This window comes from Adiantum capillus-veneris, chromosome 9 (assembly GCF_014529385.1).
Source record: "Adiantum capillus-veneris isolate H3 chromosome 9, ASM1452938v2, whole genome shotgun sequence".
NCBI classification, from domain to species: domain Eukaryota; kingdom Viridiplantae; phylum Streptophyta; class Polypodiopsida; order Polypodiales; family Pteridaceae; genus Adiantum; species Adiantum capillus-veneris.
In genome coordinates, this window is record NC_140939.1 from 122,124,814 (window position 1) to 122,150,378 (window position 25,565).

General features: G+C 44.7%; 1 protein-coding gene across 2 annotated transcripts in view; it reads right to left on the reverse strand.

Moving 5' to 3' along the window:
- Window positions 1–25,565, reverse strand: part of LOC147451106 (uncharacterized) — a 72,477-nt gene that overhangs the window by 29,912 nt on the left and 17,000 nt on the right. The window contains exons 6-8 of one of the 2 annotated variants that reach the window (XM_086520072.1): window positions 10,968–11,118; window positions 10,796–10,878; window positions 10,614–10,707 (exon numbers count right to left, since the gene is read on the reverse strand). In XM_086520072.1, the coding sequence (XP_086376198.1) occupies window positions 10,614–10,707; window positions 10,796–10,878; window positions 10,968–11,118 (328 nt within the window). Of the gene's footprint in view, window positions 1–10,609; window positions 10,708–10,795; window positions 10,879–10,967; window positions 11,119–25,565 lie in introns of those variants that run through there. The other variant, XM_086520073.1, reaches the window with a different exon arrangement.

Below are 25,565 nucleotides of genomic sequence, written 5' to 3' on the forward strand. Positions count from 1 at the left end.
CTTGCCTCCCACATCACATCTGTTCTTCAGACATCAGATATCAGTTCTTTCCCGCACACCACCCATAGAGGCCACACTCCCTCCCCCAGGGACTATGCCATAGAACCGTTGGTATGATCATGAGTGCAGAGACCTCTACCGCCAGCTGTATGCGCAGCGGACTCTTGGAGAGATCATTGATCACGACGACAGACGCCAGATAAAGACACTCACACACTGAAAGCAGCGAGCTTTCGAGGAGGCATAGGAGCTAGAGCTATACCACCTGTTCAGGAGCATGGACATTGCCACACCATGGCACACCCTTCGGGAGCCACGACCGACTACCCCTAATCCACAGGTATGGCACGACTATGCAGAGAGACTCTATGAGGTGCCGAACCAACCCCCGATTCCACAACCACCCGGGCCTCGACCCACGAACTCTTCCTCTTCACAGCAGAGATGGTCATGAAGGCCATTCACCGCCATCAGCACCGCCGATCATCAGATCATACAGATTTACAGAGTGAGCACCTCATTTATGCAGCCGCCACAATAGCCCCATTGATTGCACATGCATTCAACCAAGCTTCAGGAGAGGGCTTCCCAGAGGAGTGGACCAAGCACACCATTGTGCCGATCCACAAATCTGGAGAAACCTTGGACCCAAGGAATTACAGGACTATCATGATTGGCCATACAATAGCCAAACTATATGGAGCAGTTCTTGAGGCTGAGCTTAGTTCATACGAGGAGGTTGAGGGCCTACGGACTCTTGGCCAAGTAGGGTTCAGGCCGACTTTCTCCACCATCGACCACATCTTTGTTCTGCGTTGCATCATTGATGGGGCAAAGGTACAGAAGAAGAGGCTTTACTACTGCTTTGTGGATTTTCGCAAAGCATTTGACACCGTCCCATGGGAGAGGCTCTTTCGACAACTTCAAAGTTTGGGGATACCTTCAGAGATGATATGGGCCATCTATGCTCTATGAGAGAGTGATTGGGAGAGTCCACTACCCATGTGGTAGTCAGGGTCTATTGCTAGCACCATTGGTGTTAAGCAAGGATGCCCCCTCTCCCCGGGACTCTACTTCGACGAGATCTCCAACTACATCCAACGAGCGGGAGGGGTAGGAGCTGACCTAGCAAGTACTCCAATCCACATTATGCTATTTGTTGATAACATAGTACTGATTTCAAAATCACCAGAGGGCCTATAGAGCCACCTGAGAGCCTTGGATGAGTTTTGTACAGACAGGGGATTCACACTAAACCTTGGGAAAACCAAGGTCATGATCTTCCACACCTCCAGATCAGTCCGATGAGCAGCCACATTTATAGCAGCAAGAGGACCAGTAGAGGTGGTCACCTCCTACATCTACCTACGGGTCACATTTGCCGACCATTACCTATAATTCGACAAGGTTGATTCTCTCTGAATGCTCCACAAGGTCGACTTTCTTTGCTATGAAATTGTAAATTGGTAAGAGTATCTGTTTACTATGAGTACCACGACTCCATGAGTACTTAGGAGAAGCAAGGATTCCCTTCCTTCATTTGGCATAGTGGTTGCCACAGTTTGCAATATGTTATTGGCATACGAACTTGGGGGAAACTTGCCAAGATGTCTGCAGGTTTTTAAATCACACGAGGGCATATATGATACATATGCTACCTCACTCAAGTAGCAAATATGGCTATGGCGGACAGGGACCCTTCTCCATGGCACAAGCTGCCACTGACAGACTGACCCGAGGATATGCAACACTAGCCATGCTAGTTCAGGAGCCCCGCACAAAGGGGTGGCTATTCGACACATTAGTCACTCCAGCCTTGATGTATGCAGCAGTAGTGTGGGCACCCGAATTGACAGATAGCCAATGGGCACGGATTGAGAAACCACAGATCTATATGATTTCTCGCCTATTTCGAGGCAAGCACACAGTGCCGCCGGACATCATCAAGGCAGAGCTTGCAACCCCCCTCCCCATGGTAGTGAAGGCACTCTTCCAGACGGTTTGCTTCATCCAGAGAGTGCGAGAGCTCCCGATCAACAGACTCACACGACGAGCATTTGAATCAGTTATTCAGATATCAGAGACCGGATACGACGGAGCATGGTACACACAAATTAGAGCATGGTTCATAGCACACGGCCTTGACCTGGAGAGTTTGCCACCTTTCCAATACGACCACGACTCCCCCAGCTTCATCTCACGTAGTGAGAGGAACATAGTGATCCAACAGGATCTCTGGCAGCTCTATATCAGACAGACTTGGATCACATCCCCCCTCCGGCAGAAGATGTCACACTACAGAGACCATTTTCTTACCATACTAGAGGATTGGTTCATACAGCAAACATGCTATATTGACACTTACATGCCACACAGCTCATGGGTGGCAATTGGTTAGCTCAGAGTGTCATCACATAGACTAGAGATCAAGGTGGGGCGAGCTCATGACATTCCCATGGAGGAGAGTGTGTAGATTATGCAGAGAGGAAGTGGAGAGCGAGGAGCATTTTGTTTGCAAATGCAAAGCTTATGCGGATATCAGAGGCCGATACGAGCCCCTATTCAGAGGGCAACCTACCTTTCCAGATATCATGCACTCTCGAGATCAGAGACAGCAAGGGCACTATTGGCTAGATATACATAGGCATAGGGACACACTTCTACAGCCACCTGGGGGGGGGAGAGAGAGAGTCACAGCTTACAGATTTCTTTCAGAGAGCTACACCCTTTCCACGCCCAGACCCACCGAGGGAGTGACCCTTCCACAGGCTGAGGCGAGCCGGGCTCGACGACGCCCGCGGGCTACCAAACGCCAGGCCCCACGACTCCACCGCAGACAGATCGAGGAGATCCGGACTCGAGCACATCGAGCTGTTGAGGAGAGACGAGCCCAGATGATGGCTCACTTAGAGGCGTTCATCAAGGCAGCCCTTGCTCCCGGCCCTCCCATGTACTACATTTCACACACCCCCATTAGCACAGGATGGAGCTAGCTAGATTGATGCATTTACATGGTTGTACTATCTTCACCATATAGACATGCACATATTCCTAGCACTAGTGCTCCACCCATCCCTATAGATTTCATCACCCACCAGATGTCCTCCTCTCTTTTATCTTATACCACTCTGAACTATTTTGTCTTTTCCGATAGACAGAAGACATACACACGTATATTTGATTTGTCTCATAGGCCGACTTCGGCCTCACATAGACGTTAAAAAGCGCTCTCTCTCTCTCTCTCTCTCTCTCTCTCTCTCTCTCTCTCTCTCTCTCTCTCTCTCTCTCTCTCTCTCAGCAGCATTTCTGAAGTGAACACGTTCAAGAAAGTTGACTCTCATCTCTTATTTTACATACAATGTCTTCCGGCACTCGCAAGGGTTCTTCTTCTTCAATAACGTCCACAACCATTGTAGAAAATGATCCAAAATCTCTTAAGTGTAGAGATAGCAACACAACTACTCAACCAACAACATCGGAAACCATGATCATGGCATACTTGGTATCGTTGCAAGAGACCGACCGTAAACAAACAAGGTGAAGACTTACGTGCACTTGCAATGAAGAATGGCACGCTAAGGGTTCTTGTGGTTGAGAATGAGAATCTCAAGAAGACATTTGAGATGCAAACAACACGTTTGATGTAGCTTGAAGAGGAAGTCAAGGAATGTAAACGCTCTCTTGTGGACTTGAATGCTTTTAAGGAGCGCATGAGCAAAGTGGAGCATGACCATGTATTGAAAGAGGAGAAATTTGACACCATGAGCCGGGATGTATGCGACATGAAAAATATAGGCACAAACAAGTCTTGGGTTGATGTCTGTGGTAGCAACGTGGTTCCTAATTCCTCCCTCATGTAAGCTATGGCTCAAACAAGACTGTTGAAAATGTGAATGTGGAGGAGTTGAAAGAACGGGAGCCACATTCCAAGAACATTGTTATTCGTGGAATTCCCGAAAAGAAGTTAGAATCGCCTCCTTCTCTTGCCATTGTTATCGAAGATTTCTTCAAAACCCACTTTGGCATGTTCGGAGTTATGGTATATGGAGCATATAGAGTGGGTAAGCAAGGAGCTCCTGCTCGGGAGAACGGCCAATTGTATGGATGAGACCAAACGAAAGATTATCCTTGATAATAGTTGGATCTATTTGAGGAGTACAAAATGTTTTGTATGTGAAGATCGCAGTATTAAGCAACAAAATATGAGTCACAAGCTATATGAGGAAAAGAATAAGAAAAACAAGGAGATCTCTCGCGAAGAAAATGTACCCAAAGGAGGAGGCAAGTCCCTTGAGCAAATAGGGATACGCGACCTATGAGAGGTAGAGTTACAATTGAAAATATGCTTTTGGAATTGCAATAGATGCCCATGGAATGCGGGGGTTTGCATTGATGAACTAATAAGCAAAGCCAATGTTGTACTTCTTTTTGAAACTTGGGAGCATGATACACAAAGGATTAACGACTTGGAGGATTACAATATACATTCATTGATGTGGTCAAAGAATCTCAAGCAACGAAGAGGGCAAGGAGGGGTAGCATCTATGGTTAAGAAAGGATTGGAAGATTTTGTAACAATTGTGAAAGATGACAAATAAACGTTATGTATGGCTGAAAAATATGACACCAAAAAGAGCACCCATTTTTATAGCCGGTTGCTACATTCCTCATCATGATTTCCCCTTTTATGCTTGTATGGATAGCGATCAGCCATTCTTTTATTTAGAACAGGACATTTGCTTGTTTCAAAGACGAAGGTGATATTATTGTATTTAAGGATATGAATGCTCGCACAAAAACATTGCAACATGATACTCAACAATTTGATATGCCATACATTTCAAGGGAGTTGGAGGAAGTTCACTTGTATGATCGTACTTCAATGGATGACAAAGAGCCGGATCACTATGAAGAGTTACTTTTACACATATGTAATAGCACAGGTATGCTCATTGTCAATGGTGTATCTTTGTGGAGTGGAACCAATGGATTTACATGCAGAAAACATAATGGGGATAGTGTGATTGACTATATCCTACTCTCCGAAGCCATCATGTATCGCATAAAGAGTTTTATGTTTGGCCAATAGATCCCGGAATCAAACCATCGAACCTTATGTATTGACCTTGCATGTGGAGAAGCAACCAAGCATGATAATCTCAGCCAAAGAGAAGAGAAGTTATCACAATGTATGGACTTCAAACGAGCACCAATGCACATTGAAATGGTTGAGCAAAAGTTATGGATGACAAAGCTTGAATATGACTCACCATTGGAAACTAAATGGAAAGCTTTCAAGAAAGTTATTTGTTCTTGTGCCGAAGAATGCTTTCTCCATGATATCAATAAAGATAGATCACGCAACGGTGGTTTAATAAAGAATGTCAAGATGCTCAAAAGTCCTTGATAAAGCTTGATGCAACTATGGACAGAGACAACTATCAAAGTCATTTGCATACATACAAGGCATTGATTCAAAAGAAGAGAAGAAGATAGAAAGTAAAGCAACAACTTTTTCAAGTCCAAGAAAAGACACATGCATGTGGGAGATTTTGGAAAAACTTGAGGGACAAGCGGGTTGAAAATTTTGGTAGCTTGCGTCTTGTGGATATGTACACACATTGTAGGCAATTATATGAATAACCAAATGCTGAAAAAATGTCATTTTATGGTTCACTCCCATGTATGCCCTCTTTTTTTACTATTGAGGATGTATGCAGTGGGCTTGAAAAGTTGGCCACTCGCAAAGCGGGAGATCTTCCAGGTATCAAGCCGGAGATGATCAACTGAAAGGGAGATTTTACCCATGAGTGAATGTGTGATATGTTCAACCTTGCACTTCAACATGGTATGCCTTATGATTGGAGTACTAATTGGGTCAAGCCTTTGCATAAAGAAGAGGATGTAAAGAATGTAAACAACTATTGGACTATGGCAAAGTTGTTTGGGTGCATAATGGAGATGAAATTGAGTGATTGGGCTGAGGAGAATGACAAGCCTGCAAAAGGACAAGCTGGTTTTTGTCGATGCCATAGCACCATTGATCATCTTCTCACTCTTCGTGTTCTCGTGGAGGAAAGTAGGTTGAAAGGCAAGCAATTGTATTGTTGTTTTATGGACTTTAAGAAAGCCTTTGATATGATTCCACGTAAAAAATTGTGAAAAGGATGGAAGAACTCCAAGAACCAAGTGAGTTTATGCGTGTGGTTTCTCCATTCTATCAGAAGGTGATGTGTCAATTGCGCATGGGAAGAGGAACATCGATCAATTGAAACAAATGGTACTTGACTTCATGCAAGAAGAAGGCATTGAAGTTTGCAATGCAGTAATCATGCTTTTGTTGTAAGCAGATGATGTAGTGCTTCTAGTACACACTTTAGAAGATGCACAAAAGCTTATGGTTGTCCTTGAGAACTATTGCTTGCATACTAGGCTGATTGTGAATGAATCCAAACAAAGGTCATGCTTGTGAAAACCAACCATAAGAAGAAGCCATGCATTGTGTACAACAATGAGACACTTGAAGTTGTTAAAAGCTTTAAGTACCTTGGCCTTGAGGTTCGTCCAATCACAAGTGGCATGAATGTGCTATGCGTTGTTTGGAAGCGGGAAAGAGAGCATATTATGCATTTGAAAATATGGAACACGGGAAACATCGAGTGTTGGGTTCTCAAGAAGTACATTTTTGATGCATTGGTGACACTGGTTCTTCTTTCTGGAGTTGAAGTGTGGGGTGGGAGCATCTCAAAGTCTACTCGGAAAGAGTTTGAGAATGTCGAAAAGCGTTTTCTTACAAACTTTCTCTAAGTTAAGACACAAACACCATATATGCTCCTACTACTTGAGTCGGGATCTCTTCCAATTGAGGTTATGGGCATGGAAAGGGTTGTGGAATACATGATAAAGATGCGTCAAAACGCCTCACATCAACTTCCTACAATTGCATGGGAAGCAAGCAAAAAAGTTCAAAAGACGAATAAAAGCGAGATCTTGAGCACGGGATGGATGCAAGACAAATAGAAGTGGTTTGGGAGATGGGATGCTTTACATGATGCTTCAATTGACTCCCAAGTGAATGAAGCTTTCTACAACGTCAATGTATTACGGCTTGGGAGAAATCCCGTGGGTCACGCTTCATATATTACACCACCCATATTGCCCCCAACTACAAAACCATGCTCTTCGCTGAAAGAGGAAACGGTACTCACACTTACATGCTTGACCCTATCCCCTTGTCAGCGATACGCACTATCGCAGCCATTCGGCTTTAGCTCCCATTCCCGATGTAAGACAGGGCATTGGGGCAATGAAGAAGAGTCATATCGATAGTGCACATTATACTCACTACAAGTTCGAGAGTCCAAGTACCACACACTACTAGAGTGCTCAGCTTTTGGTCACATCCGAACTTGCTTCTCTCACATTTTCAGCCATGACGTAGACCTACACACTTTCCTCTCCCAGCCACAGTGTGGGCTCTCCATTGCGACTCTCATCACCACAATTTTGGAGCATCAAGAGTCACTCATCAGCCATACACATACTACATCACATGTAACTTTAATCCCATAGATTATATTTGACCTCCGAGGACGATAAAAATCTCTCTCTCTCTCTCTCTCTCTCTCTCTCTCTCTCTCTCTCTCTCTCTCTCTCTCTCTAGCCGCGAGCTTTAGCCTGTGTTCTTGGCCTCTCTTGGGGGAGGGGGCAGCCCTAGGGGGGCCGCAGAGCTCTGCCCCCCCTCCCTTCGACCCCAGCCGTACCCCGATCCTTGCAACCTGCCTAACCTGCCCAAGCCCAAGCTTTGCAATCGACGACTCTGAAGGTTCATGCCCAAGCCCTGCAGCTTGACGACATTGCGACATCGAGTAGGCAGTCTGAAGGTTGAGGGCTCATTAATCCGAAGGTTTTCGAGGGCTTGTTTTCGAGCCAGCCTTAATCTGAGGGTTTTCGAGCCAGCGTTACTTCATTTGATGAGGCCCAATCCTTTCCCCTTCTCACTGTGGTAGAGCTTGCTCACACAGTGGGCAGTTTTTCACTCTCAAGCAAGATCTCATTCCAGCTTGCTCACACAGTGAACAGTTTTTCACTTTCAAGCAAGATCTCATTCTCACAAGCGAACCCCCAGCTGCGACGCAACGAGGGGGATCTTTCACCCCTATCAAACGAACGCGGCTGTTCGTGCCCATGCCACAGGTGGACCCGACGGACCGTCTCCAAGCACAAATCCGAGAGCTGCAAGATGAGAACACAGAGCTCAAAACACGCCTTGCCGCCTTGGAGACGCGTCTCTAATCTTTGGAATCACAAAAGGTGATCGACAACAGTCACCTTCTTGCCAAGGCAAAGGAAGTTGAGCAAACCCTCAACATAAACGTGGCTAAACTCGCCACACAAGTCAACGAAGTAAATGTCAAAGTCTCTTCAAAGGTAGAGGAATGCATGCAAGAACGTCGTCAACGGGAAGGCTTGGCACTATCCGTTTGCATTGGCAGCTTGCCCTCTACTTGGTGGGGAGCAGATGACGACTGCATCTTGACACTAGCCAAGCTCAACCAAGCCATTCACCCAAACCAAGTTCGATCCCAGCACAATTACAAAGGTTCACCGTGACAGTCGTACCAACCAAGGCATCCTTGTCTTCAAAAACAAAGAGGCTCACATAGCGCTTCTACAACAAGCTCGACTCCTCAAGGGCACCAAAGTTTGGATAAGTGAAGCCTTGACTCCCGCTCAACTCAAAGTCAAGAAACAAGAACTTCAAAAGGTACGAGAAGCGCGTGCAGTAGGTAAATGGGCTATCTACCGCAACGGCGAGGCCATCATCGAAGAGTTTTGGATCCCAAGAACTCCAAAACCACCCCCATCCCCACTCCCTAAGTGACATGTGTCACCATTTTGAATTTACATTTAGAGATGTCCCCAATGTACCCTCTTATTAAGAGGCATCACGATGTATGTTTTATTTGGTCCCATGGATCATATTTGACCTCCGAGGACAATAATGAATCTCTGTGTGTGTGTGTGTGTGTGTGTGTGTGTGTGTGTGTGTGTGTGTGTGTGTGTGTGTGCAACAGCTGTCCTTTTTTCAAAAAATGGTGTGAACAGCTGGCCCTTGACTCCCTGTAGCCTCACGCTTGGCTTTTCGCAAGATGACGGTCCCCAACAAGTGGCCTGCTGGCTGGCCCTGTGGCTTTACGTGAGACAAGCTGGCTGCTGGCGATGGCAGCCCCTAACGAGCAGGCTGCTGACATGGAGCGAGGGCAGAGGTTGGGAGGAGGCAGAGGGGGGGGTTTAAGTGATAAGAGGGGAATCTCATTTATAATTGAATCTAATTATACGTTTGCCATTATGTAATTAGTGGTTCAAATTAGTTCTCCACAATTTTAGAAAAAAATAAAAAATCCTTTCAAAACATCTCAAATGCATGAGGGTGAGTTTAGGAAAGGAAAAGTCTCATGAAAGTGGAAAGTCAAAAGACTTTGCATGTCTTTATGACGTTTTGTTCTCTTTAAAGTTTCCTTGCACTATGTATGTAATTTATTTCTTTTGAATGCATACAAGAGAACCTCTTATTGAGGAGCACCATCCAAGTCTGCATGAAATGCTCCCTTGTTATTATATCTTCTCTTAAAGAGAGCGTGAAAAGAAATCCTACCATCCCTGGGAAAGTGGATAATCCAGCACCCACCATTTGTTTCTGGTATAAGAGCAAGACTTCTGCCCTAGACTTTATTGTGCTTCGACTAGCACCAAAAGCCGAGCTGCCTACATGCTAATATACGCTTTTATCTTTTCTGTCTCTCTGTTTTTGCTTAAAAAACAAAAATTAATCTCCTTGATTAAATCCACAAGGTCAAGTAGACAATTACTCAAATTCCTTGGACTTTCTGAGAATCTATTCACATAATTCGCCTTCATTCATGTCATATGATTTTTCTCTTGCATGAAGAAACTTGCCTCGTAGTACACCTCATGGAGCCTGCCTTCCCCAATAAACAGAGCTGGTGGCATGACAATAATACAATCACAATGCACTCACCCCACTCTCTCTGTTTGAAGGTTCTTCACACAGTACAAGAGGGATTTTGATAGTCTCAATAGATACTACAAAGTTCCTTTGCAAAAAAAAAAAGTCTCTGACTCATGACTTAGTTAAAGCTACATATGGTAAACAAACCAATACAAATCAAGACCTAGTTTGGCATTGATCAAACAACGGAAAACAAAAGAAGCAAGCATTGAGGCATGAGCTAACACAGCCAACACACTTTGAAACACATTCTCAAGGAATACTTCCAAACAGCTTCTCTGTCCTAAGCCTAGGGGTGATTTTCAGCCACAAAAGCTTGTTTCCTTCGTTGGATTTAGTAAATTGCGGCTTAACCTAAAGGGGAGGACCTTTTCTATCTTGAAGGAAAAGCTTTTGTGATGAGTCATTCTAGCGGACATTAAGCTGACCTAATCGTTAATTAGAAAACCAGACTGCCCAGATGACCCATACCAAATTAGTACCACTGTCCATATGGCTCATGTCAGTTTCGTACCTTTCCATAGTCCTTAACTATACATGATTTTAACAATGAAGTCAAAAGATAAATAGCAAAAATTACCCGTTGTATGTCTGGAAAGTGATGCTGTCAAAGCCTAAAAACTGCAAAGCAAAAGTAGCTTTCTCTCCAAGATTGAGCGGGACAACTTGATCATCTGTAGCATCACACGTGACAGATGCCAGCTGCATTAAAGAAACGTTGGACAAAGTCAAGCTTAAACAGAAAACCATCAAAATACTTGCCTGTTCCATGAGCCAGGAAGATAGAATATCCTTTGGCTTGCTCCCCTGCTTCCAGATTCTCAAGAAAACGAGTCTCTATGTTTCTGAGCAGCAAGATAAAATGTCAATTAACAAAAAGTTGACACATCAGGTGCATTGTAGACAGAAAGGAAGTATGTCTGAGGTGGATAACTTTGCACATGGAAACCAGCCACTCAATACAGCAGTTATATGGAGTTTGCAGGGAAAAATAGTCCCATCACTGTAAGATCCAATCATAGAGCATGCTGTAATGTACAAGCTGGTTGCTGCACCCTGGCTAAAGCCGCCAACTCCAAGCTTTACTGCATTTAGGCGCCATTCTTGCATTAGTAAAGAGAATAAAAAACCCCTACAAAGCAAGCAATGTTGTGATTATTGACCCATTCCATTTAATTACTCAAAAATTTATGTAATTTATTTTCTAATCTTAAAAAGGCCCTCTCCTTGTAGCTTCTGCACCAGGTAGATAAAGGCCAATCCACACCAGCTACTCTAGCATCTACAAGGTTCGGAATCTTCCAAAGTGAGGGTGCTGTTTCAAGTGCCTTGGACAGATTTTCTAACACTAATCCTTTGGCTCTCTCTTTCTCTATGCCAACTCTAATTGACTTAAAACAGCAGTTTAAAAAAATGCATGTTAACTGGGCGGGATGCTGAGGTAGTGGCACTTTGAATGAGAGCATTTCTGAAGCGGCATTTCATAGTATCTGGTGGTGAGTCAAGCCAGTACAAGGAGAAGAACCCTCGCATACTCTTCCATCATAATAGTTCAAAACAGAATCATGACTATTTACATACACGAGAACTCAGAATGCCGTGTGAACATCAAGGTGGCATTTAAGACGAGTGTAGGATAAGACACTATTGAGGGCTATAATGCCAGATGATACGCCTCCAATCTCAGGTGAAGAACATTGTAGTACGAGACTAGTCTCTAAAGAACAAGCATCTATGCTCCCACTGGCTGTGAGGACTATTTATGATCTTTGTCCACATACCTGTAAGAGTGGTGGGCACAGTTGAAGGCTCATTACTCATCGTCTTTTACTCAGAAACGCACAAGGCATCGGGACAGCTTATGCCACATGTGACTGGACATAGGTGGGAGACAGCTTGTCAAGCAGAGACGAGATCAGAGCTGTCACAAAACGGGCACCACATGCCAATAGAGAAGAACAGACTGAAACAGACTTTTAGCACTTTAATAACAATTGAACTGAGAGAGAGAGAGAGAGAGACACGATGCGTGACACGGAGTAAGATTTTGATGGAAAGTCATGCTCCACCTTATGCTGGGCATCGTGGAATTGATGCGACAGTGAAAGGGGTTGAGGCATTCTTCTATTGGCCAGCTTTGCGTCAAGATGTTGACACATTTGTAAGATCATGCTTAGTATGCCAAAAAGTCAAATTTGACAGACAAAAGCAACCGGGATTGTTGCAGCCATTGCCGATCCCAGATAGGCCATGGGAAAGCATAGCAATGGACTTTATCTTTGATCTTCCAAGGACGCAAACAAGCAATGATGGGATTTGGACTATTATTTGTAGGTTCAATAAGCAGGCCTATTTCATTCCTGTGAGGAAGAAGATAAAGCCAGAACACATGGTCAAGATATTTATGAGAAATATCTTTAAATACCACGGGATGCCTCAGTCAATTGTCAGTGACAGGGATCCACGTATGACGCGTCTTTTCTGGAAGGCATTGTTTGAGAACATGGGCACTACGCTAAAGTTTTCTTCTTCCTTTCATCCGCAAACTGATGGACAGTCAGAAGAGGCAAATTCTACTGTTCTGGACCTACTCAAATGTTATGTGTCACAGCACAAGGCAACTTGGGAACACCATCTTCCATTGGTTGAATATGTTTACAATAACACTGTGCATACGTCAACAAGTAAGGCACCATTTGAGATAGTGGAAGGAGGGAAGAAAGTCCCGCCCATTTTGCAGACTAAGGACAAGATTTTTGAGGCAGACAAGTATATGCAAGATATGGAGGAAACATACAGGAAGATAAAGATTGCTCTTGAGAAGACTCGGGCTAAACAAAAGAAAGCTGTTGATCGTCACCGTCGTGAACTTGTATTTTCACTTGGTGATTGGGTGCTTTTGTGCTTTGAAAAGGCCAGGTTAAGGAAAAGGAAAGGCAAGTAACGCTTGTTTCCTAAGCTCAGTATGCAATATTATGGTCCTTTTCAGATTTCAGAAAAGATCAGCGATGTAGCTTACAGATTAAAGCTACCAGAAGGCTGGAAAATACATAATGCTTTTCATGTCAGCCTTCTAAGACCCTTTGTTGGTGATGTGCCAGAGAATATGCTTAATGAGGAACAACCCGAAGTGGAAGAATTGGATGACATCCTTGTTCCTGAACAGATATTGGCACATAAAGAAAGAAAGGTTAGAGGAAAGGTTGCAAGACGCTATTTGGTGAAGTTCAAGAACTATCCATCCTTGGATGCCAAATGGATGGAAGAGTCTGAATTGGTTGATTCACCTCAGCTATTGCAATTGTATCTTGAAGCCTTTTAGATGGAACCCACAGTGACTTGATGTAGCCTTTTCTAGAGCAAGGCAAGAGCATGGTTCATGATGCTCAAGAGAGTAGTTAAGCAATTGTATCTACTCTTTCCATACAGAATTTAGCTAGAGAAGTTTGTGCTTGAGAGTACACTAGAAGACTTCTATGCTTGATATATGTGTCGTAGCCAGGTTGGTGGGATTGTTTAATCGTCCAACGCTACATTTCCGGAAGCATGTATATCTTGGATTCCCATCATAGAATATATGTGATATCAAGAGATACTGCATGTATTATTGGCATGCAAGCGAGGTCACTTGCAGTATTTCAAGGGTGGGGGTGTGTCACCAGGAGGTGTATTTGTTGCCTTCCGTAAATAAGTACTATATATTTTTATTTATTTTTATTTTTACTTATTTTCCCCGGAACCCTTGAAAAGGTGCAAGTGGACATTGCATGGCAAGTGTGAAACGGCTACGGCCGAATAGGTTTCTCACAGCGGGAGTCTGGGTCGGTCAGTCTGGGACTGGTCGGGCCAGTTAGCACTGAATTATGATGAGTATGGAAGCCTGTGTGCGCCAAATGAAGTCTGGGCCACTCGGAAAGTCACTTATAACTTTATAAGTCAGTGGGAACTAGAGAATTAACTCAAAAGGGGCAAACTGGACACATGGCGGCTCTAGGCAGTTTTGCCACTTCCAGCATGAAGAGGGGCGCCCAATTTGAGAGAGGAGGCTGATTTTTGCATGAAGTGACCTACAGTGTGTGTGAGTAGTGGGTGCAGGTCTACAGCTTTAATGGAAAGCTTGCCTTCTCCTCTGTCTCCTGTAGCGCGATGATTTGCTCTCATGCATCTCTCTCCCCTTTGGCACATATGGTAATGCCCCACTAGTTGGGCTACTCAGATGAACATGTACAGTTCTGGGGGTTTATGCGCGTTTGCCAAGGCAAGAGCCTTCTAAACAGGAACCGGATTAGCTAATTGCTAATCCCCCACAGGTACGCACAGTTCCATCGCGAAAGATTGCGAGCTTGGAGAGTTTTCTCGCGTGAAAACTCGTCCGATTCACAAGGGAACTGTCCCATTGCATGCGGGAGCCCTTGGGACACGCGTAGGCCTGTTCGCTCCGCTAAAAACGATCCGAAACAGCGAATTACAGCCTGCTGTGTTTTTCTGCAGGTTTAGGGTTTCGCACCTAAACTGCAAGGGAACACCGGGGGAGCCTCGTGAGAGCCTTGGGATGCGTGTTACAGGCTTTTGGGCACCCGGAAGTGAAAAACAGGGAATTACAGCCTGCTGAAATTCTGTGACAGCTCACCAGAAAGCTTCCAGATAGCGAGGGAATCCGTCCTAGACGGGCTTTTGACCTACAGGGGTTTTTGCGCCGTTATGATGCCAAAATCAGGTCGAGAACCTTCGTTTTCAGCCCTCGCCAAGTTTGGACAGCTTTGTGAAAGCTTGTGCGAAGTGGTCGGATCGTCTACCTTAATTTGAATAAAGAAATACCGAAAGGGGCACCAGTCTTTGGGGCCTACAGGGTGTCGGTCTCGTGTGCGCAGTGACATTCTAGTCGCTGGACGCAACTGTGTTCTCTTCCCTTCTCAGTGCTCTGTGTAAAGTTAACAGGTAATTGAAATAGTACCGCCCTCTGCGTTGTACAGGCCGGTTATACTGTATCTACTTGAGCTAAACAGACACAAAGACAATTTATTGAGGCGATCTGGAGAGAGACAACCCCAGAGACAAATTACCGATTCCTTCACACCAGACACTGGACAGATAGAGGAGCAGCCACCAGTGCAAAGCTCAGCTCATACTCACACCCGCGGCACTCTCATTGACCGAGCATTGGAGCTAAGGAGATCGAGACGCCCACGACTAAGGAAAGGAGCTTCACAGCATCGACGGAGACTGCAGCAGAGGATATGAGCCAAACTATCTTGGCATCCAGAGTACGGATGAGGATAGACTCATGACCCATTATATCACCCTCTTGTACTGGGCACCCATTGTATCGAAGATCACACATACCCCACACTATTCCAGCTACTTACACTCCTTCCTTTTTGTACCCAGACATGGTATCAGATTCACCAGTTTGCAACGGTTTGGTCTCACAAGTCTTTTTGGTCTTTTGAAGAAGTTAATATATTATTTTATTTTCATCCATCTCTCTTTTTTTTTCTTTTTTTTTTTTGGAAAAAGTCAGGGCTGTATATTACTGAGTACGATATAATCCCCAGCGGATGCCAAAATAGCCTATCACGTGGGGTGTACAAGCTGAATATAAGGAGGAGAGCCACTATAGTGACAACTCGACTAGAACAATCTCATGGTGGTCGATGTGATGAGGAGGAGAAACCACCGAGGAGGGGCATAATGCCACGTAATCTGGCCACCTCTCTCTCTCTCTCTCTCTCTCTCTCTCTCTCTCTCTCTCTCTCTCTCTCTCTCTCATATTTTTGGCAATAAAAGTGGGGATTTGACCCTTTGCATTCGACGATCAATTCATATACAAGAAATATGGGAAAAACCCTGAAAGATTTACAATGAGATCATGGGGAAAAAATCCCATAACAAACCACAAGATACATTTGGGGATAAAGATACTCTAATCAAGTCGTGAATATGTAGCTATCTGGATAGTAATCAAGTCTACACAAAGCTCTGTCCACTTCGGGTGATGTAGCGAAAACCACAAAGTCTAGGGTTGTGTATCTAGTGATGTGTATCTGACTGATAAAATGAATCCGCTGTAAAAACCTCCTATTGCAGCTCACAAAAGCCAAGGGACTGTGAAACCCCTAGTTCATGCCTCTAAAATCATCCGCATCCACTGTAACATTTCCTAATGATATACTCCAATTTTATAGCAGATGCATTATACAATCACATACATAGCACGAGATACACAGCACTGGACTTTGTGGTTTTCGCTACATCACCCGAGGTGGACAGAGCATTGGCAGATTTGTGTAGACTTGATCACTATCAACATAACTACATATTCACCACCTCATTGGAGTATGTTATCCCGAGATGTACCTTGTGGTTTGTTATGGGATTTTTCCCCATGATCTCATTGTACATCTTTCAATGTTTTTCCCATATTTCTTGTATATGAATTGATGGTCAATTTTATGTAATGCGAAGGGTCAAAGCCCCACTTTTATTGCCACAAATGAGAGAGAGAGAGAGAGAGAGAGAGAGAGATGTGCATCTTGGTACCTCCCCTTGGCCTTTGAAGTGTAAGTGGGTCCCTCTTGCCTGTCTCATAGTATAGTTGTGTTGTAGATCTGCATCCTAGTTCCCTTGCAAGCTAAGTGAAGAGAGGATGACAACAGTCTCTAAAAGATGGGCACTTCCACCAAAAGCATACTCAGCAACTATATATCAAAAACTGGAATCACCAAAAGCCACCAGCGGTGAAAGAATATGCGAAATACACTCAACAAGATGTCTTGGTCATGCAAGTTGACATTGAAAAGGCCTTTGATATTGTTCTTTGGGATTACATTGCAGATACCATGCAGCAGTTGGGATTTGGGCCTAAGCTATCCTGCGTCATATTTTTCTTGTATGCACACAGCACTTATGCAGGTTTGTTGGATGGATCTCTCACAAAATTTTGGCATCTGGAACGTTGAGTAAGGCAAGGATGCCCTCTCAGTGGTTTGCTTTATGCAATCGCTACACACCCCCTGCTTATGTATTTGGATTCCTTGACCTCCACTGATAGATTTCATGGCCTAACATTACCATTTAGACAACACTTTATCGAACAGGCCTATGCGGATGATTCTTTATTTATGCCTCGCAATCACTATGATGATGTGGAGCAAATTTTGCATACTCTTCACTTGTTTGGATTGGCGGCAGGCCTTAAAGTTAATTTTCGTAAATCCAAGCTATTACCTTTGAATGAGTGTGATTGGCACAAGATATTGTGGCCAGGGGAGATTGTTCCTCCGCACATCATAGTTCACCATTTGGGTTATCCGCTGCTTGGGATGTATCAGCTAGGTAAAAACTGGATTGGATACACCGTCTGCATTCCAAGTTAAATTATTGGAACTTGTCCACTTGGCCACTACATGTGTGTCTCAGGATTGTCCAGTGCATTCGCATGGCTTATGTGTAGTTTTATTTACCTCTATTATCCTGGTCTCAATAGCGCCTGCAATCACTTATGTCTAGTATTTTGCAACATTTCTGGCGAACCTCGTCTAGCAGGTCTTCAGACTTATCTATGGACAAGCTGTGTTCTCCCAAGCGCCTTGGAGGGCTGAATATTTTGGATTTGTGAAGTCATGTTCTAACTTCTGGCTCGGAACGCTATACTATTGCCAGTCTTGGTGGAGCAGCAACAACCCTGGACACTCATGGTATATGTAACTAAGTTAGACTTTGTAAATAATTAATTTATTTAAGAGAAAAGAATTATCTAATTAGTTGTGTGCACATCAGAATAGATTTAGAAGTTCTGGAGCCTCAGGTGCGCCCAAGTTTGGGCCAGTGCACCTTAGGGAGACCCTAGCAGAAAATACCCTAAAGCCCTAGCGATTGGGAAATCGGGTCTTCAATGAAGGGGTAGATAGTAGCCTCAGATTTCAGGCTCAGAAAATTACGCGCGCTAGTGCAAGCACAGGAATGAGATGGGGTCCTTAGAATAATAACCCTAAGGCCTGATTATTTTACGGCCTTAGGATAAGTTAGTTAAAGTATTCTTAAATGATTTGCGCTGGACCAAATGGCCGGACAAGTGCGAACAGGTAATGCCAGAGCAGTGTCGGTACGGCATTGCGCTTGGGAGCAGCTAACAATTTAATTGGTTGCATCTATGTGTGCAGTTGTGCACTTAATTGCACATTTCATTAACTAGCATAGGATTTTTAAAGAAAAAAGTTAAATGGTTTTTAAATTTTAAAGTAAGTGTGCCAAGTGGCACACTTTCCCATGCAATCTCTCTCTCTCTCTCTCTCTCTCTCTCTCTCTCTCTCTCTCTCTCTCTCTCTCTTCATGCTAGCGCCCCCTCTTCTGGGAGGCTATATGAGAGCAACCCCTCCCCCTCTTGCCAGGTTGGCAGTGCACTACCCCCCCTAAGTTGAACGCCCTCTACGCAGTGAAGCTCTCCATTGAAGCTTGAGAGCAGCACCTTATGGTGTATGTGGAGCCTCTGTGCACCCATCACCTAGAACAAGGCCTCTCATGGTCATAGGCAGCTGTGGGAGAAGTTTCATCGCGTAAAGTAGTAGAAAACTCTTTTTCTCTCTCTACTAGCTGCTGCAAATTCCCTATTTTCAGCCCCTAATCACCTGTATTAGGGTGAATTTCAGCAAAGCTTTAGTAGGAAACTATTCCTCTCTACCTACTATACACACACACAAAGTTTGGAGCGTTTCCGTCGCGAAAAGGACCTCCGTTTCGGCATTGGAACGCGCTCAGGTAACAATTTCTGGTTATGTGCAGAAAATTACAGCAAGCGTGTGTGCGTGTGTTTTGCATGTTTCCTTCGTGGGTTGACTGCAGGAATGATTATGTCTGAAGAGACATAGTTAGCGGAAGATAGACTCTCGTTTTTTAGAGCTTCCGATGAGTTTTGTGGAAGATAGACTCTCATCTACGAGAGCTTCCCAAAATCTCACAGAAGAGGAGAGATCCTCTTAGTAGTCAGGAGAGCAGTTCTACTCTCTCAGTCAGAAGAAGAAGAAGGACAAGAAAGAATAGAGGACGGGCTTTCGCCCCGTTCCTGTGCTTATAAAGAATTCTCCCTTAGTAATAAAGATATTCTCTTTAAGGGGGGGGGACCAGCCCATCTTCTGGTCCCCAATGATGTGTCAAGCTTTCTCTCTTTCTCTCTAAAGTCTCTTGAGTATATAAATTGCATTTAACAGTCAGTTTTCACTTCCGTATTTTTGTGACAATGGTATCAGAGCAAGGTCATCTCTCTCTTCCTTAAGGGATTGACGACTCTTGGCATGTTTCTTGACGATCCGTCGCAACATGCCAAGAGTCGTCAATCCCTTAAGGAAGAGAGAGATGACCTTGCTCTGATACCACTGTCACAAAAATACGGAAGCGAAAACTGACTGTTAAATGCAATTTATATACTCAAGAGACTTTAGAGAGAAAGAGAGAAAGCTTGACACATCATTGGGGACCAGAAGATGGGATGGTCCCCCCCCCCATAAAGAGAATATCTTTATTACTAAGGGAGAATTCTTTACAAGCACAGGAACGGGGCGAAAGCCCGTCCTCTATTCTTTCTTGTCCTTATTCTTCTTCTGACCGAGAGAGTAGAAGAACTCCTCTTGTCACCAGGAGGTGTATTTTTCCTGTTGCCTTCCGTAAATAAGTATTAGATAATTTTTTTTTATTTTTACTTGTTTGTCCCGGAACCCTTGAAAAGGTGCAAGTGGACATTGCATGGCCAGTGTGAAACGGTTGCAGCCAAATGGGTTTCTCACATCGGGGATCTAGGTCGGTCAGACAGGGACTGCCCGGGCCAGTTAGCACTGAATTCTGATGAGTATGGAAGCTCGTGTGCGCCAAACTGGAATCTGGGCCACTCGTCAAGTCACTGCAACTTTATAAGTTGAAAGGGGCCAGTAAATTAACCCACATTGTAGATGTTGGTCAAATGGTAGTCTTCAATGATGGTCAGGAGATCGATAGGGACGCCATGGAAGCATCTCCTAAAATTTCGAAAACTGCTATTTTTGACCGGAAAATGTGTTCGCGTCATTAGCTCTGGAATGACAAGGGGAACATTCTATTGCTCTGCTGCCAAGTCAACTGACGCACCAGTTGAGATATTTTTAGCAGGGAAAGCCCAAACTCGGAAACTGGGCGACGTGTCAGCCTGTGAGCGATTCTGCCACTCTGGGAGGCAAAAACGAGCTGCATATCAACAAAGGGGACGCCATTTTCAGCCTCAGGTGGATTGTAGCAGGTACAGAAGCTATGGAATGCTTACCTTGCCCTCTATGCACAGTATGGTGACGGGAGTGATGCCCCGCACGCTACATACTGCTCTCTTTCTCCCCTACGTACAATATGTTATGCCCCACTAGTGGGCTTCTCATTTGACCTATGTACAGTTCTGGGGGTTTATGCGCGTTTGCCAAGGCAAGAGCCTTCTGAACAGGAACCGGATTAGCTAATTGCTAATCCCCCACAGGTACGCACAGTTCCATCACGAAAGATTGCGAGTTTGGAGAGTTTTCTCGCGTGAAAACTCGTCCAATTCACAGGGGAACTGTCCCATTGTGTGCGGGAGCCCTTGGGACACGCGTAGGCGTGTTCGCTCCGCTAAAAACGATCCGAAATAGGGAATTACAGCCTGCTGTGTTTTTCTGCAGGTTTAGGGTTTCGCACCTAAACTGCAAGGGAACATCGGGGGAGCCTCGTGAGAGCCTTGGGATGCGTGTACAAGCTTTTGGGCTCCCCGCAGTGAAAAACAGAGAATTACAGCCCGCTGAATTTCTGTGACACCTCACCAGAAAGCTTCCAGATATCGAGGGAATCCGTCCTAGACAGGTGTTTTTGACCTACAGGGGTTTTTGCGCCGTTATGCTGTCAAAATCCGGTCGAAAACCTGCGTTTTCAGCCCTCGCCAGGTTTGGACAGCTTTGTGAAAGCTTGTGCTAAGTGGTCGGATCGTCTACCTTAATTTGAATAAAGAAATACCGAAAGGGGCGCCAGTCTTTGGGGCCTACAGGGTGTCGGTCTCGTGTGCGCAGTGACATTCTAGTCGCTGGACGCAACTGTGTTCTCTTCCCTTCTCAGTGCTCTGTGTAAAGATAACAGGTAATTGAAATAGTACCGCCCTCTACGTTGTACGGGCCGGTTATAGCTCTCTTGACTACTAAGAGGATCTTTCCTCTTCTGTGAGATTTTGGGAAGCTCTCGTAGATGAGAGTCTATCTTCCACAAAACTCATCGGAAGCTCTCAAAAACGAGAGTCTATCTTCCGCTATCTATGTCTCTTCGGACAATCATTCCTGCAGTCAACCCACGAAGGAAACATGCAAAACACACGCACACACGCTTGCTGTAATTTTCTGCACATAACCAGAAATTGTTACCTGAGCGCATTCCAATGCCGAAACGGAGGTCCTTTTCGCGACGGAAACGCTCCAAACTTTGTGTGTGTGTATAGTAGGTAGAGAGGAATAGTTTCCTACTAAAGCTTTGCTGAAATTCACCCTAATACAGGTGATTAGGGGCTGAAAACAGAGAATTTGCAACAGCTAGTAGAGAGAGAAAAAGAGTTTTCTACTACTTTACGCGATGAAACTTCTCCCATAGCTGCCTATGACCATGAGAGGCCTTGTTCTAGGTGATGGGTGCACAGAGGCTCCACATACACCACAAGGTGCTGCTCTCAAGCTTCAATGGAGAGCTTCACTGCATAGAGGGCTTCAACTTAGGGGGGGTAGTGCGGGAGAGGCTGCTCTCTTGTAGCCTCCCAGAAGAGGGGGGCGCTAGCATGAAGAGAGGGAGTGTGAGAGAGAGAGAGAGAGAGAGAGAGAGAGAGAGAGATGTTAGGGAACAAAAGGCCTAAGTGCCTTGTACTTACTAACTTATAAGTTAAAAGACTTATAAGTGAGGGGGGCCCAAGTGTGAATGGCCCCCTAGTCACTTACTCATATACTCAAAGGTCAAGCCCAAATAAAAAAAAATCGTGACTTCTCCCAATTTCTTACGAGCGTTCTCTCTCTCTCTCTCACGTTTTCTCTCTGCGTGAGCTTCTTCTGCGCCACTCTCCTCTTCTCCTTCACTCTCATTGCATAGAATAGCAAGTGGGCTCTCTCTCCTGCTCCCCCACACATGGTATCAGAGCTTTAGGGTTTCCAAGAGAGCCATTTTCGCAACACAGATCAGAATTCTGTTCTTGCTCGTTGCGGGAAGGATATTCAACCGTTTTCGATCAACTCTGTCGCGAAGGGATCCTCTCACCGTGTAGAATCGACCTCCGGTGACAGTTTCCCCAAAATTAGGGTTTCAAAAACTGGCGAACAGCAGCCTATTTCTGCTGAAATTGACCAATTTCGGGGTCAATTTGATGCAATTTCATTAGGGCAAGTCTCACAGGTCAATCTTACAGGTGTTTCCACCAACGAGGTTCTGAAAATTCAGCAAAACAGGTGTTTACAGGTCTGATTTTTGCCCTAAAACAGGGAATTTCAGCAAGCAAATGATGTATACACCTTGTGGAAACCTTTGGTAAGGGTTTGGCAGTGAATGTACGCCGTTTTGGGGGTGATTTCGCGTGAAATTTGCTCGCTGTTTTTCTGTAACAGCAAGCTGTTTTTTGCCCGATTGCGCACATTTGGGCGTGTTTAGGTCGGCAAAACAGGGTTTCAGTGTTTGCAATCACTCAGAATGGCTTCTAGCAGTGAAAGTGGCAATTTGTTGCACATTCGCAAGCTTAAAGGTGCCCATAACTTTGCTATATGGAAGAAGCAATGTTATAATGTGATGTTGCAGAAGAAACAGGCGAAACCTATTAAGTTACAGGGTGTGAAACCGGTTGATATGGAGGTTGAAGAATGGGAAGAAGTGGACGAGTTGGCTCGCTCCACGATCATGCTTTCGGTGTCTGACAATTTACTCTTCAATGTAGAGAATGAGCAGACAGCATGGGGCATGTGGAAGCGTTTAGACGAGTTGTATGCACAGCAGAGTGCTGCCAGTAAAGTGTATTGGCTTAAGAAGCTTATGGATCTCCGCATGAAGGAGGGCACGCACATGTCAGTGCACCTCAATGAATTCAATTCTATTTTCAGCCAACTGACAGAGCTGAAATTCACGATTGATGAGGAGTTCAAAGCTACTTTTCTGCTATGCACATTGCCCGAGAGTTGGGATGTATTCCGGACAGCTCTTAGTAACTCAAGTGCGTCACTTAAGTATGCAGATGTAGAGAGTTCTCTCTTGATGGAAGAGATGAACAGGAAGAACACCACAGGTGGGTCTTCTAATGCATTGCACTTGAGAGGCAGGTCTCAACAGAGGGAGAAATCTGACAGTAAGGACAAGGCACGCAGCAAATCTCGTAGGAAAGATGTTGTGTGTCATCATTGTGGAAAGAAAGGGCATTATAAACGGGAATGCTATGAGTGGAAGAAAGAGAAGAACAAGGGTGCTGAAACTGATGCAAAGGACAAGGGAAATGCCAAGAAGAGCACTGTGTTGATTGAGGAAATCAATGTTGCTAGTAGTTGTGACAGTGACAGCAGCACTGATGTACTCAATGCCTCTTCTGTGGATGCACATACCCTTGCTATGGGTTCTGATGTGGACATGCATACTTGGATTCTTGATTCAGGTGCCTCCTTTCATGTAACACCTCATAGGGATTGGTTTACACAGTACTCAGGTGAGGTGCAGGGCACTGTTTATTTGGGAGACAACTATGCATGTGACATTGCAGGTATTGGCAGTGTCCAGTTTTCCTTTGCTGATGGTATGACTTTTGTTTTGCACAAAGTGCGCCATGTGCCACAACTCAAAAAGAGTTTGATTAGTACAGGGCAGCTAGATGATGCAGGCTATCACACCACTTTTGGTGATAGCAAGTGGAAAATTTGTAAAGGGGCCCGGATTGTAGCCAAGGGTTGTAAATCGGACACTTTGTATCCTTTGCATGTGTCTAGTGTGCGTAACCATGTTGTCGCCGTAACCGAGCAGCCAAGTGTTTCTTTGTGGCATGGCCGGTTGGGACACATGAGTAAAAGAGGAATGGAAACTCTGTCTCGTTGTGGTTATTTGCCGTGTTTGAGGTATGCTGATTTTTCTCATTGTGAGCACTGTATTTATGGTAAGCACAGTCAAACACCGCACAAAAGGTCTCTTTCTTTGAAGTCTGACAGGTTAGACTTAGTGCATTCCGATGTATGTGAAATGCCACAGTTGTCCTTAGGGGGAAAGAAATATTTTGTCTCGTTTATCGATGATGCTACACGTAAGGTATGGGTGTATCCAATACGTGCTAAAAGCGATGTTTTGGATACTTTCAAGAAGTTTCTTGCGTTTGTTGAGAATCAAACTGACAAGAAGCTTAGGTCTTTGCGCTCAGACAATGGGGGGGAGTATGTATCAAAAGCATTTATTGACTTTTGTGCTACTAAAGGTATTAAAAGAGAGCTCACGGCTCCTTTTAATCCCTCTCAGAATGGAGTTGCAGAGAGGTTGAACCGGACTATCCAAGAGAAAGTTCGGAGTATGCTGTCACATGCTGCATTACCTCATGGTTTTTGGGCAGAAGCTGTGCAAACAGCTATTCACTTGATTAATCGCTCACCTAGCAAGGCTTTGGGTGGAAAGGTGCCTGAGGAGGTGTGGTCTGGCAAGCCACCCTCATATGCACATTTAAGAGTGTTTGGTTGTGAGGCCTATGTTCACATCCGGAGTGAACTGCGCACCAAACTAGAACCAAAGTCTCATAAATGCATTTTCCTAGGATATGGTGAGGATGGTGAAATGGGGTATAGATTATGGGATCCCGCATTACGGAAAATCATACGCAGCAATGATGTCATCTTCAATGAGAATTGCATGCACAAACAGCCCACAAAGGTCGAGGAAGTGCGCCGGGTTGTTTTTCGTGAAGATGTTACATATGGGCAGCCAAGAAGGCCCAATGTTCAGCAGCCTTTACATGCTGAAAATGGTGCTGAAAATCAGCCATTAGCTGCTGAAAATCAGCCCCAACAAGTTGCCATTCATGCACCACAGGTAGGGGAACAGGTTGATGCTCCTAGACCGCCCGTTGTTGCGATGCAACCGGCTGAACAGCCTGCTGTTTTTGATGGTTTACAGGCTGAAAATCCACCTGTTATGGATCATTGGGTGCGTAGGTCTACTCGGGTGACAAGGCCCCCCGATAGATATGAACCGTCTTTGGACTATGTCATGCTTACTGATTGTGGTGAGCCGTCTTGCTATAAAGAGGCTATGCAACGGGAAGACAGTAAGAAATGGTTCAAAGCAATGGTTTCGGAAATGCAGTCTTTGGAGAAAAACCATACATGGGACTTGGTTGATTTGCCCAAAGGGCATAAGGCTCTGCCATGTAAATGGGTTTACAAGACCAAGGTCACATCTGATGCTTCTTCTAAGTACAAGGCACGTTTGGTTGCTAAAGGGTACAAGCAAAAGCATGGTGTGGATTTTGATGAGATTTTTTCTCCTGTTGTAAAGCTTGCCACATTAC